The 14559-nt window shown below is 43.8% G+C and overlaps 1 protein-coding gene across 1 annotated transcript in view; it reads right to left on the bottom strand.

Annotated features, from left to right (window-relative positions):
- CCDC138 (coiled-coil domain containing 138) overlaps positions 1-13895 on the bottom strand; it is a 59369-nt gene extending 45474 nt beyond the window's left edge. Inside the window, exons 1-6 of the mRNA XM_019529600.1 lie at positions 13751-13895; positions 8664-8724; positions 7003-7141; positions 5326-5444; positions 3828-4012; positions 1008-1166 (exon numbers count right to left, since the gene is read on the bottom strand). Of these exons, the coding sequence (XP_019385145.1) occupies positions 1008-1166; positions 3828-4012; positions 5326-5444; positions 7003-7141; positions 8664-8724; positions 13751-13828 (741 nt within the window). The 5' untranslated portion in view covers positions 13829-13895. The remainder of the gene's footprint in view (positions 1-1007; positions 1167-3827; positions 4013-5325; positions 5445-7002; positions 7142-8663; positions 8725-13750) is intronic.
- Between the last annotated feature and the right edge of the window lie 664 nt (positions 13896-14559).

The following is a 14559-nucleotide window of genomic DNA, read 5'->3' as shown; positions in this document are numbered from 1 at the left end:
TATAGTTAAATTTAATTACAGTAGACTCCCATTTTACTCATACTCGACTTACCCATGTCTCACGTTTACACGAATTAATATTAACCCCCAAGCAGAAAATACACCAAGCTTTCAAGAGCTATTATCTACGAAGGACCTTCAAGAACCTTATCAATGAGACAGAGTCAAAGGAAGAGACAAACTTCAAAGAATTTTGGAAGAAATTTAACATCAAGTTGGCCATAGACATCATTGGAGAAGCCTGGAATGATGTTACACAGCCGTGCCTTAATGGTGTCTGGAAAAACATCTGGCCTGCTGTTGTGAATGATTTCCAAGGCTTTGCTGTTGACAAATTTATCAGTGATGCAAGGCATGAGATCACTGAGATGGCTAAGAGTTTGGGCTTTGAGCAGGTTGACGAGGAAAATGTGGCTGGGGAGAAGCAACAGAAAAGCTTTACAGGGAGAAGCAGCACTGCTTTGTGTAAAATTCCTTGGACAAGTTCTTCAGGAAGCAGGGCAGCACTGTCTCGACTCAATCAACCAATGTTTTTGTAACATAATAAATAAAGTATTAGTTGAAAAAGGTCTTATTTTGGTACCTTTGGTATCATAAATGTGAGGTCTAAGGAACGCAACCACTCACTTTTCTATTATTTTCTATGGGAAAATTCACCTCAAGTCACGTGAATTTGGCATACGCAAGGTTTCTCAGGAACACAATATACACGTAAGTCGGGAGTCTACTGTATTTTTTCAGAAAGAGGTAATCTTGTTTTCAAAATAGAGTAAAAGATAATCCAGAAACAGACTGTTAAAGACATCTCTTTGAGAAAGCAGATGTCATAACTAAAATATATACCAAACACCAATGTTATTTTGTACTTACATACCAACTTTTAATTTGAAAAAAAAAAAAATCACCAAACACTTTACAGAAAAGATAATTTTATACATGACAATAAACTGAGGATATCTGTATGTAATTCAAATGGCTGGTGCAAAGTAATAAACAGATTAACATACCTCCTTTATCATTTGAAATTTTGCATGGACTTCTTCCTCAACACCCCTTATCTTAGTCAAAGCAGCTTCATGTCTGAAAAGCAATGCTTCTCTTTCAGCTAAAAATTGTTCTCGCTTCTGAAGCTGCAGAGTGTATTCCTGTTGTGCTGAATTTTCTTGCTATATTAAAAATTGACAATGAAAAAAATCTTTAAAAAAAAAGAAATTAAATTACCCTAATCTGTACTGAAACATGGGTGTTTTCTCCAGAAATAATTTTCAGTTATAAATAAAAGTAAGACACTGTATGCAAGGTTCACTGAGTAAAGTCTCCCTTTCATATATAGAAACACAGCACAAAAGGTTAGATACTATCAGCATCTCAAAAAAGTCTTTCAATTGACTTGGTTATGCTCTGGGGCTACTCAGCACTTCTGAAAATGAGGTCACTTCCATTTAGGTGCTCAAATATTAGGTACCTACATCTAAAAATGTTGGCTATTACTACTAATTGCAATATATTTACATAGTGTCTTTTATCTGAGGATATCAAACACTTGGAAGAATCTATTATTCCTAAATTGCAGCACAATAGAGATGTGAAGACTCATAGCCCCCTCCCTGGCCTCTAAGCTGGCAACTGACATAAAAGACAACAAAAAGTCCTTTTACAGATACATATGGAGCAAGAAAAAACTGGGATCCATTGTGAGACCTCTACGCAGACAAAAAGCAGGAAAGGAACCAAGAGACCCACTTGGCTCAACAAGGATATTACGGATCTATTGAAAAAGAAAGAAACAGCATCTAAGGAATGGAAGAATAGAGAGGAATACACCTGTATTGACAGGGCCTGCAGATACGAGACACAGAAAGCTAAGGCAGGCATGGAAATCAAGCTGGCAACTGGCATAAAAGACAACAAAAAGTCCTTTTACAGATACATATGGAGCAAGAAAAAACTGGGATCCACTGTGAGACCTCTACTGAACAATCAGGGGCAGCCCATAGTGAATCCTCAAGAAAAGGCAGAACTACTAAAAACATACTTCACCTCAGTATTCCTGAAATCTGTTCACCTGACCAGAGGCCCAGGGAATATGGAGAACACAAGAGATTATGTGAAATCAGTCCTGAACAGGTGAGGGATCTCCTACAACACCTGCACACTTTCAAGTCTGCTAGGCCAGACAACCTGCAACCGAGAGTCCTGAAAGAACTGACTGAGATTATAACAACACCACTGGCCAAACTGTCTGAAGAATCATGGAACTATGGAGTGAACCAGGATGACTGGAAGAGGGCTAATATGGTGCCCATCTTTAAAAAAGGGAAGAGGGATGACCCAGGAAACTACAGACCAGTCAGCCTGACTTTGGCCCTAGATAAAATCTTTAAAAAATGTTTAAGGAGGCCATCAATCACAAGCTGGTAACTGAAAGGGTGTTATGAAGCGACCAGCATGGATTTCTTGAGGGTAGATCATGCCTGACTAACTTGGTGTCTTTCTACAACCAGGTAACTAGCCATCTGGGCGAGGGATACGATGTTGACATCATTTATTTAGACTTCAGTAAAGCCTTTGATTCTTTTTCCCACAGGATTCTCTCAAACAAACTGGAAGGTACTGAGCTGGACCAGTCTGCAGTGAGATGGGTGGACAACTGGCTTAGAGGCCACTCTCAGAGAGTTGTAACCGATGGAATGGCCTCATCCTGGAGGTCCATCTCCAGTGGTGTCCCCCACAGATCGGTGCTTAGACCTGTGCTGTTTAATATATTTATTAATGACCTGGATGAGGGGGTGGAAAGCTCAATTATTAAGTTTGCGGCCGATATCAAGCTGTGGTGAAATTCAAGAACATGAGAGGATAGGGCAAAGATTCAGGATGACCTTGACAGACTGGATTCATGGGCAGAACAAAATTAGATGAGGTTTAACAAGGAGAAGTGCAAGGTCCTTCACCTGTGTAGGAAGAACCCTGACCATAACTACACGATGGGTGGTAGTTCACTGGCTGGCTTAGCATCTGAATGAGACCTGGGGGTTACGATCCACCAGAAGATGAGCATGAGCCAACAGTGCAATGAGATTGCCAGAAAAGCAAATATAACTCTGGCATTCATCAACCGATGTGTGGTCAAGAGATTCAGGGAGGTACTCCTCCCTCTCTATTCAGCATTGGTGAGGCCTCAGCTGGAGTACTGTGCCCAGTTCTGGGCACCACACTTTAAGAAGGATGTGGATAAACTCAAGAGGTACAAAGAAAGGCCACCACTATGGTTCAGGACATGGAGGGCAGGCCCTGAGGAGAGACTTTGGGATCTGGGCCTGTTCAGTCTGAGTAAGAGAAGGCTAAGAGGTGACTTGATAGCCGCCTACAAGTATGTCGGGGTGAGCATCAAGAACTAGGGGAGCAACTCTTCAAGAAAGCACCTCAGGGGAGGATGAGGACCAACAGGCATAAACTAATAGAAAGTAAATTCAAGCTAGACATAAGAAAAAACTTCTTCTCTGTACGGGTCACCAGAATCTAAAACACACCCTCAGCAGAGGTGGTACAGTCACCCTCCTGGGAGGTGTTCAAGATGAGGCTGAACAGGCACCTTGTCAAGATCGTCTGAGCCCAATAACTTCCTGCCCATGGCAGAGGACTGGATTTGATGATCTTACAGGTCCCTTCCGGTTCTATGATTCAGTGATATAAAAAAAAATTACAGATTTAATCATACTGATGGGGTGGAGGGGTGGATGACACTGACAAATTTTTGTAGTCTTCATCAACTGCAAGTTCCTTAGGAAAGGCATCTAGTAAACTCTTAAGTCATTTCCAGTTCGTACCTGCAGTTTTTGATGTATAACAAATAACTCCTGATAAATCTGTTTGATATGAGATGGTATCAAGCTCTGACCACTCAATGCTTTAGTCTCTGGCCTGCTCCGAGTCTTCCTTCCTAGATCACTGCTGGTATTGAAATCACTACCTGTGACTGTATTTGCTGCCAAATTAGATGGTAAGGTGACATCTAAGAAACAAACAAACATAACAAACCATTTTATATAAAAAGTAAGCCTGGTAATGTACACTAGTAAACTAAATGAGTAATTCCTGGTACATGAAAAATGGAAACATTTTTTAGGCTTTGTAATTAGACACTGCTGTACCACATACCAACATGAAAAGTTAACCTCAATATGTCCTGATGTACTCATGCAATGAGTACTCATTGAAAATCTTTATACCTTATTTCCAGCTATTCATTTTGATTATCATTCATCATTAGTTTTCTGACCAGTGTAATTTAATAAAACTATACCTTCTAGTTTTAAAAAGCCAGATTCTAATCCACCTCTAAAATACCCAAACGGCTATATAAGTGGCAGGTGAAGGTAGTCTGATAGTTCCCCATTACTTGGCAAACCCAAAGCCAGATGACCACTAGTCCTGCATAAGAATCTGCCAAGTGTGCGGAAGACAATAGCTGCTGTACAAGTGATACTGCTGGGGCCTGGCTTTGAGTTTGCCAGGATGGGGGAGCCTACTGGCTCCCTGCACTTGAGTTGCACCATGCCTGGCTTTCAATTTTTCAGTGCACATGGAAACTGGGATAACAATCCTGGGCTCCATATGCACTGGCAAATTGAAAGGGCACTTCTGACTGTGCCAGTAGGACATGATCAATATCTGAACCCCAATCCACAAAATCATGCATCCTGCTATGCAAGTGTGGCATGGCAAGATGCATGATTTTTGGGATCCAGGATTAAATCCCAAGGCACCATTAAATTAATGTCTTCCACGGTCCCTAGGGTCAACTGGAACACTCTGTAGTTATATTTTTCTGAGAAAGTATACAAATTACAGCTTCTTCTCCAAGTACTTGGATTTTTACTTTCTGTTTTGTTTTCTTACCCAGTGACAGATCACCCTGTCATACAGACCACCTGTTCTTAAAACTGAAATTAAGTTGGTCTAATAAAAGATACCAGATTCACCCAAAGAACCTTGCCTGCCAGATTACCATGGCTTTAATTTTATCTGATTGTGGACTAACAATATGCAGTAACTGAAAATACTTTCCAGAAGACTTTAAAAAACGGCTGATATTGTTTGTATGTAAATTATAAAGCATGACTGGATCTGCTGAAATAGTTTAAGGGCTAACTGCAGTTATATAAAATATTATCAACCAAAATTGAAATAGATTTTACTCATTTTTTACAGTTCATAAAAACTGTAACTAAATATCATTTGGATTCCCTGGGGACTCTAAATCAAGCTTTGATTTTTCATAAAAATAAGAGTTATGCAACAATAATGATTAATATTTCGTTTTACCTGTTTCTGTGTGCATGGCTGTATTTTTAATAATATCATTTCCATAAACATTTACAATATCCTCTTCTTCTAGTTCTAGCTGACTTGAATCATGAAGATAATTTAGCTCATCATCAAAGCTAAGAAATATAAATCAGTGATAGTAATTTGAAGTTATTCAGTGCCATTGTAAACTATTATGCATGCAATTAAAAGAAGACTTGCACAGAAATACAAATGTTTCTTAATTTAACCTATCTACATTTTACTGAATACAAATAGACAACATTAAGTAATTTCCAAAGTAATTTAAAATCTCTTCAGGATGAAAGGCATTGTTATCTATCAGATTTTAAATACTAGCAAAAAATGGGGCTGATCACTTCACAAAAGAATTGGGATAGATTCATAGAAGTAGGGTTGGAGGGGACCTGAGGAGATCATCCAATCTGACCCCCTGGCCTAGGCAGGAATGAATACGGGGCTCTTATGACCCCTACTAAAGTTAAGCTCAAATGACCCCAGCTAGGTAGTTATCAAGCCTCCTTTTAAAGACCCCTAAGGTAGGAGCTAGCACAGGGGCAGGCAATTATTTTGGGCAGAGGGCCACTTACTGAGTTTTGGCAAGCCATCGAGGGCCACATGACAGGCAGCCCAGGGCAGATTAATATTAATTTTCTAAATTTTTTAGGGGCCCCGCAGGCCAGATAGAACGGCCTGGCAGGTTGCATCTGGCCCCTGGGCCACATTTTGCCCACCCATGAGCTAGCACCACTTCCCTTGGAAGCTGGTTCCAGATCCTAGCCGCCCTGACTGTGAAGTAGTGCCTCTTGATGTCTAGCCTGATCCTACTAATCAACTTGGGGCTGTTATTCCTTGTTACTCCAGGAGGTGCTCGGAGGAACAGCGTCTCAGCCATTCCTCTCTAGTCCCCCCTGGTAAGTTTACAGATGGCCGCTAGATCCCCCCTCAGCCTTCTCTTGTGAAGGCTGAACAGGTTCCGGTCCCAAAGCCTCTCTTTGTAGGGTCTACAATGATGCCCCCTGATCATGCGAGTGGCCCTCCTCTGGACCCTCTCGATGCTGGCCTTTCAACTTGCCAGTGCATATGGAGCCCAGGATTGTTATCCCAGCCTCCACATGCACTGAAAAATGCTAGGTATAGATAAGTACATTTTTTATTTTTAATCTTCACTTGCATGGGAAAATTAATGCAGACTAAAATACATTTCCTGCCTGTCCCCCACTCCCTAAAACAGGGTACCCAGAGAAGAAACTTTAGGAAGCAATATGCTGCTTTACCCTTTCTCATAAAAAGGTTTTAAAATGATCTCTTTGGAATCTTCAGAAACCAACTTCTTTCTAAAGTGATTTCAGACAATCTTGTCAATTCAAGCTGTTTTTCCTCCTTTTTTGCTCCCATCCTCTTTTTATAGTATAATCTCCACATCCCATTAGCTGATTCCAACACATACACATGGATCTTAATTCTACAAAATCATTACTGAACAAAGTAACAGGAGGCCCATAAAAGCTGCTGAATTTAGGCCCTGTACACAGCACTGTAATCTACTACTGGATCAGACTGAACATGTTATCCAACCTATTAAGGGTTTTCCTGAATTGGTGGGGGTGGCAGAGCAGGGGAGGAGGATACGCAGTATAAAAAGAGTTGAGCAGAGGAGGTAACAATTCTTACCAATCCAAGTTTTTAAACATCTTACACAAATCATCAAAAGGTTTGGTGTAGTACTTTCTTCCAATTTGAGAAGATTTTGATTGTGAAGCATTTATGGACAAAGAAACAACTGTATTATCCAACAAACTGTCCAGGTTACCTATAAATATATCACATTATTAAATACTTTATTTTGCAGCTGAAAAGCCCATTAAACCAGCATGGATCCACTGTGGTTTAATACAATTTTTACCATGTGAGCAATACCATTTAAGAAAGCAAAATCCTGAATTACATTAGAACACGGTCTAGTAAGTAAGGAATTAAATTTAGATGGAGAAATATTAGAATAACTTGCAACTTAGAAGTGTTATTACTGATTTAAAAATAAGACAATGTTCAGCTTATGATACTGTTATAGATCTTTTTAAAAGCTTTTGATTGATAATACTATCTCAGAAACCTCAGATTTGCTTTCAGGTAAGATTTGTCTTTGTGAAGTTCTACAGCTTGAATTCCTATGCTAATTTGCTTTAAAATTTCAGCTCTGACATCATATCTATTTAGTTGCAACTCTTGAGAGCCAGGATGGTAAGAAGTCTTACTCGCAAATATTTAAGGAGTACCTTTGGTCTTAAGTTTGTTAAATATATTAAGAAGCAAACACAGAGTATATAAATGTATTATAGAACTATTATAAAATGTCTAAAATGATTTTAAGTTTCCTGTTTTATTTTTTTTATTATATCACAAGGTGTTTAACTTTGCCCCCTCCAGCCAACAATCTCTATTTATTAGTGGCATCTGCACACCACATGAATGCAAATACATTTCTATAAAAGAAAAAAATGCCTCACAAATTGTACCTCTTATTACCTTTATTCAGCATGAGGATATCAGTCAGCTTTATCCCTCAACTTCCTTTATATGCAACACCCCCTAATCACAACCATGCTCCCAAAAAACACACATACACACATATATAAACACGTATTCCATGCTCCAATAACACGTTGGGGTGCTCTAATCCACTTGTGCCACCCACCAGTGCTGGGCAAACCCCAGATGGAAATCCTTCCCCTACCTTCTCCCAAACTGGATCTCGATCCCCCAACCTCCCAGACCCAATATCAAACATCTGCTGGGTCAGGGGGAATGCTGTAATTCATAGCACTTCCTGCAAAGCACTAACAGTCACAGCAGGGAGCTACACGTCTGTCAGTGCCCTATAGTGGCAATGATCTTCCTTTTCATCCCCATAAAGTAGGGTGTCAAACTTACAGCCCATGGAGCCATATCATGCAGCCAGGAACTGAGGGGCACTGAGGACAGGAGGGGCCCACTGCTGAAATCAGGGGCATGGTGGTCCAGATCCAGCCTGAGGGATGAGGTCAGTCTAATATTTCTGCCATAAGACATTGATCACTCCTCCCCTCACAACCCATCCAAAGCTGCAGCACAGGAAAACTCTTTCAGAGTTTCCTTGGAGATTTTACGTACACTCCTAGGTTGGTACCAGATTTTCACATATGCCAGCCAAGGCGAGTTTGCCTCCCCGACAGAAAAGGTATAAGCATACTTTCCTAAGCACCTTAATTCTTAAGAGAAATTTAAGAGAAATGAATTGTAATTCTGAATCCTTTTAATAAAAACATCTGGAGCATCCTTTTCTCTTGTATTACCTGTGTACGTTGGGGAATTCTCACTCTTAGATTTGGTCTGTAATGCACCTGAAAGACAATCCTAAAAAAAAAAAAAAAAAAAGACACACAAATAAATTGATCCCAGCATATCTCACCATGTCATAATATAATATGTTTATTGCTTATAATCACTTCACTGTGAAACTCCTGCTAAAAAGTTGCTTGGTTTGAAAAAGGGATGATTTTTTCCAAACAAAAATGTGTAACCCTCACACACACAGGAGCAAACAAAACAATTAGTATGAAACTAATTTAGTTGTTTGGCCTAAAGTTTAAAGAAAAGACTGCTATTTTTCCTTTTAAATACTTAAGTCCCTCAGATACTGCAGTGACAAGGTTCATTTAAACCAACAGACCTAAAAGCAAGTTAGGACTCCACTTAGTCCTATATTTTTGCCTGTCACTCCAGAATTTTCAACTATTCTAATATTATAAAAGCCTTAATCTGTCTGTCTGTCCATAATGCTTTATTTTGACTATGATTAGCAGACTGAAACAACTAATCACGAAATGGCAGCCAACTGTGCTGGCCTCCCCCCCGCCCCGGAGGTGGAAGCAATGGAGCGGACAGAACGGGGAGAGAGAGGCCAGCACTGCTGGCCCAGGCCTGCTGTTCCCCGCCCCTCCCCCCTGCCATGGTGGGCCAGCTTCTCTGCACCCTCAAGCCCAGTCCTCCCCTACAGCCCCTGCATCAGCAGGAAAGGGGAGAGCAGGCCCACACCCCAAGAGGCAGGAGGGAAGCAGGGATTGGGCCTAGACAGGGGGAGGGAGGGACATGGGGCTCTGTCCCTGCTCCATCATTCTTGATGGGTAATTTGCTAGTTAATTTACGACAAATAATATCCTTAAAAACTACAGAAAAGAACTTAAGCATAAGTAGACTAGGTATGTCAGATTCAAAGCAGGTCTTGTGAAAAAAATAACCATGTGATGATATAATTAAAGGATGTATCATAATAAATTTTAAAAAAACAGTAATCCAGCACTTCCTAAGTACTTTACATTACAATCTCAATCTGAAAAAGGTCGTAGGGAATCAAACTGTCTGTAGACAACAACACACAAAGGACTAATGCATCTAACTTGAAAATAACTTACATTAACAGAATGTTAACAGAAAAGAAAAGAAATAATTTTATTCTTTTAGATACAACTGTAACATTCATAATGCATCATCAGCAGGGAACTTGGTTTTCTCTGATTAAAAAAAATTCCTAATTTTAAGATTAAAAAAGTAACCCAAAATCCACATTTTTTTGTGATTAAAATGAAACATCATTATATATTACATTTTTATATCTGAAAATTGGGGGGGGGTTATCAGAGAAAAACAGGATACCTGCTGATCAGCAGTAGGAGCTGAACTTCAGCTTTTCAGCAGAGTGCTTTTATTTGAGTTAACTAATTACATCAGCAAGCAAGCTGGAGAAAGCTGTTACTCCAGAAAGAAAATGGACTGGTAGGATTCAGGATGCGATTGCTGGAAGACTCTAATCTTTGCCTGGACTTGGAAAGAGGTGAAATTAAGATGGCAAATAAGGAGGTGAATCCAAAATTTTCAGGATGGGGAGAATGGCCATGAAAACACACTTCACAGCAATTTCACAGCACATACCCAACTGATGCTCTCAGAAGGTAGTATGGATTGCCCGACCCACTTATATACTTAGCCTGAGGAGCTCAGGCCTCCACTTGCCTCAAACTACAGTTTCTGATTGTTCTCAAGTATTTCTAGTAAGGTATCCAGCTGCTGCTGTGACATAGTAATTCGCCTAGCCAAAGCTGAAACAGAAGTTCCTGGAACACAGAAAAGACATCTGTATAGATCAAGGTTCTTCTTATGACAGAATGTAGGCCAGCTTCTGGAAGACAAGGTTGGAACAACATAGCGCTAGGCATTCTAAGTAGTGCTAACACTTCTTCCAAGCCCATGGTATGGCCCAAACTGAACTTCTTCTCTACTTTGTTTTCTATCAACTCTTGAAATCATTATTACTAACCTTCCCATGAGTTCAGCTTATCACCTTGGGAATATCTTCATCTTTTCCTCACTGTCATACATCTAGTCACTGTCCACATACTAGTATTGTTTCCTTCACATCACTGCTCATTACCTGACTTTCTTTCCTTTCTGACTATTAAAACTGAAGGTACCAATCTTTCTTGATTAGTGCAGTCTCATTGCTCAAGTTGCCATGACAACAATGTCTTCTATCCATCTCTAACGGGCAAACACGACCACTGGTAAGTCTTATGTTGAAGGCACCCCTCAGAAAATGCCTGCTCTGCAGAAAAATAACTGAGCAATTCTTCTACTGCCAAGAAGTCAGAAAGACCATAACTGGCCAGAACATCACTGACAATATGAATTCCAATTTGAAATCTCTGGGTTTGTGCAGTGAATCACGCATAGGCATTGCATACCTAACACTAATACAGAGCAGCATACCATGGCACCCTGAAAAGCATCTCCTAGACAAGGCACCCTGGTTGAGAAAGGTTGTTAGCTGTGCTGGTTTGAAGTCAGTGAGAAGGCAGGGCAGATCTGTACATCTGTAGACCAAGGAAGCAAAGTGGAGAGAGAGAGACAGCATGTGCATAAACTTTTCTGATCCAAGTTCACTTCAGATACTTAAGTGAACTTGGATTAACACAGGCTTGTACTCCATCCCTCTCTATATACTGAGCTTATTCCGTTGATAGCTATAAAGGTGCCAATCTACCTTGGCCTCTCCCTGTCTGAGTTTTGGCTATGTTTTAGAAGCATCTTGCTCTGAAGGTAGGCTGCCACCCACCCCCAGCTGTTGAACTGCTGCCAAACTACTTCTGATGCAGCAATCAATATCCCTCACTGCTGATGTCCTGGTTTTGCGCAGCAGGTATGGCCTGTAGGGCCGCAGGTTGCCACCCCCTGCGCTAATTCCATGACAATTTAATGTCATTAAGAGCCTCTGATGTAGGATTTTCAAAAAGCTTGTGGAAAAGCCTAGATAGGCTATATCAGTGGTGCTCAACCTTACAGTGCTGCCATTTGGCCCAGGGGAGGGGATCCCCACAGGTCCAGAAATCTGTAGGTGGTAAAGCCACAGCAGCATTAACTGCCACTCCTCTGCTGCTAGATTTCTGATGTGTGGGGAGCCCTAGACCTTAAATGCTGAAGGGTGCAAGTGAGAGAAGGACAGTAGAAAAAACCCTGGTCATAAAAACCCCTATTCCACTCCCCCTTTCAGCATTCACTCTCTGCCGCTGTGCAACACAAGCATATTTGCTATGCTCAAGGGTGGGCCCATCAAGGAAAACCTGTAAGCCTCCATTAATAAGGGAGGCTATTGGGGACACATCAACTAAATACAGGGCACTTAAAGAGAAGTCAGGAAAATGAAGTCACAGGTTAATAATAAGGGAGCCAGAAGGGGACACTGAAAAGAACACACCAGTCAATGCCCACTGCTCCCTGAACAAGTTGAGGGAGCCTGTAGACGCCAACTAGTGAAACTCTGCCTGGGGTCAATCGTGGAGGAGGGAGAAGACAGCCCCATAACTTGCCTGGGTTCCCCCTAGCCAGAGCCTCCTTCCTGGCCCGGTAGATGGCCAGCTTGGCAAGGTCCAGGAGGTTGACCAGAGGTCCCAGACCTTGGCAGGGCCATGGATGGGGAGCACATAAACAAAAAGGTGGGTGGGGGGAGAAAGGCAGGGCACTCAGAACCTCATGAGGTTCGGGAGGAGGTAGAAGAAAACCACAACCTGGTGCACTTGAGCCAAGCACGCACTGGGGTCTCTCCTGGCTGGCAAAGGGGCAGGTGTTGTGGGTGTCTGTAAAGTATGCCCAATACTCGCCTGTAGCAACAACTCTGTGCAGGCCTTTAATATGCCATTGGGAAACCTGGGCCACTGTCCACCAAGTATATTATAAGCCTCCCCTAATGAGGGAGTCCACTAACTGCCCATCAACTTATTACTTGGGACAACTGAGAAAAGAAAAAGAAAACAGGGATAAAAGCAAGGGTTAAAGGTTGATAACGAGCACTGGGGGGGCAGAGGGTCCACCAAGCAGAGCACACTGGCCAGAACCCACTGGCTCTCAAAGGACCAGTGGACACTGCCTGGTGAAATCCTGTCCAGATGCAAACAGATGAGGAAGAGGGAAATGGCCCCACAGTAGCTGGGGGTCCTCTCAGCCAGAGCCTCCTTACTGGTTAGGTAGAGGGCCAGCTTAGCCAGGGCCAGGTCTATTTGTTACCTTTTAATCACACAGGCCCAGCCCACCAAGTTTCTCATTAGAGAGCATGGTGGCTACAGGAAAAGAAGGCAACAGATTTCTTGGGACAAATAATAAAAAAACCACGGATAGCAGTGCTGGTCAGAGGTTCAAAACAAAATGCCAAGCGGGGACACTGAGCAGAGCACAGCAGACTGCACCCACTGGCCCTCAAACTAGTCCAAGGACCCAGCAGACGCTATCCAGTGATACTCTGCTCAGAGATGGAAGCGAAGGGCAAGAAAAGTGGCCCCACAGTCTGCGGGGACCTTCCCGGGCAGAGCCTCCTTCCTGGTCAGGTACAACCGGCCTGGCCAGTGTCAGAAGGGTGACCAGGAGGTGCCAGGGCTTGGCAGGGCCATGGATGGGAAGCATGTGAAGAGGGGGAGGTGGCAGGCAGTGCAGCCTCAGCAGGAGCCTGGCACACAGCAGGCATCAGCCTCCCCCTGGGCACTGCTGGGGGCAAGGGCACAGGCTTTCTAAAGAGGGCTGGAGGGGCCGTGGTCTGACCAGCACATAGCAGCTCTGAGCGGCAGCACCCCAACCCAGACCTGTGGTCTCCATCCTCTACCTCCCGCTGGTCCAGCCCCACTCCCCTTGCCCCCATCTTAGCCCCACCCCCTCCCCCTGCAGCCAATCCTGGGGCTCATAGAAGCAATCCTGGGGCTTCCCTGGCCCTACATATTAGGCCCCGCCTCGTCCTGTCCAGCCAATCCCGGGGCTCCCCGCTCCGCCCGGCAACGTGCACGCTCCCAACCCAAGGGGGGGAGGGGCGACTCCCCCCACCCCGCCCCAAGTGCTCCCTCACCCCCACGGGTCCCCGGTCCCCGCGCAGGTAGCGCCGCCTCAGGCGCTCCAGGGAGCGGCTCAGAACCGGACTCGTCATAGCCCCCTGTCCTCCGCGCGCGCCTGCAGCCGTCCGCGGGATCTGAACCCCCCCGCCTCTGGGAGGGGAAACGCACCACGCATGCGCCGGGGGGTATGCGGAGCGGGAAGCGGGCGCAGGAGACGCGCGGTCGCTCTGCGGCGGCGCGGCAGGGGGCGCTCTGCGGGAAATTCTCCCCCCAGAAGGCGCCACGCTGGGCGCTCCCACCGCGCCGGGCTCTGCGAGGGGAAGAGGCAGATGGTACATTCCGGAGGGGATGGTGCAGCCCGCCTATTGGCTGATACCTGGGCGTTCCGCGCTGCCCTCGAGCCCACCCAAGGCGGCTCTTGCGTTGGGGCCGCGGAGCCTCGGCACGAGTGCCGGTCTCGCAGCTTTCCCATCGTTTGAATCGTGTCCATGAAAAGTCTTCTCTTCAACCCAACCCCCTGATTGAGAATCACTAAAGGAGCAACTGCAATAGCTAATAAAATTAAAGAACTAGAGCAGAGCTCCATGCAACACCCTCTCTGCCCAGCTCTGGTGGCTGTCTGCAAGGCAAGGGCAGGCTTGTCCTGCCAGAGTGCTGCCCCACATGAATGAAGCCAGCTGGAGCTTATCAAAGTTTATACCAGTGGTTCTCAACCCTCTTTTAAGACTCAGTATCCCCCTCCCCCCAGAACATGCCAGCCCTTTTGTTTTTGCTGTCATTTTGACTAGAAAAATACTAGAACAGGTCGCTTGCCAAGAACTCA

The sequence above is a fragment of the Crocodylus porosus genome, unplaced genomic scaffold, assembly GCF_001723895.1.
Source record: "Crocodylus porosus isolate Cpor-Errol unplaced genomic scaffold, CroPor_comp1, whole genome shotgun sequence".
In the NCBI taxonomy this organism is placed as follows: domain Eukaryota; kingdom Metazoa; phylum Chordata; order Crocodylia; family Crocodylidae; genus Crocodylus; species Crocodylus porosus.
Note: the sequence above shows the minus strand (reverse complement) of the source record. Positions and strands in the feature narration are given on the sequence as shown.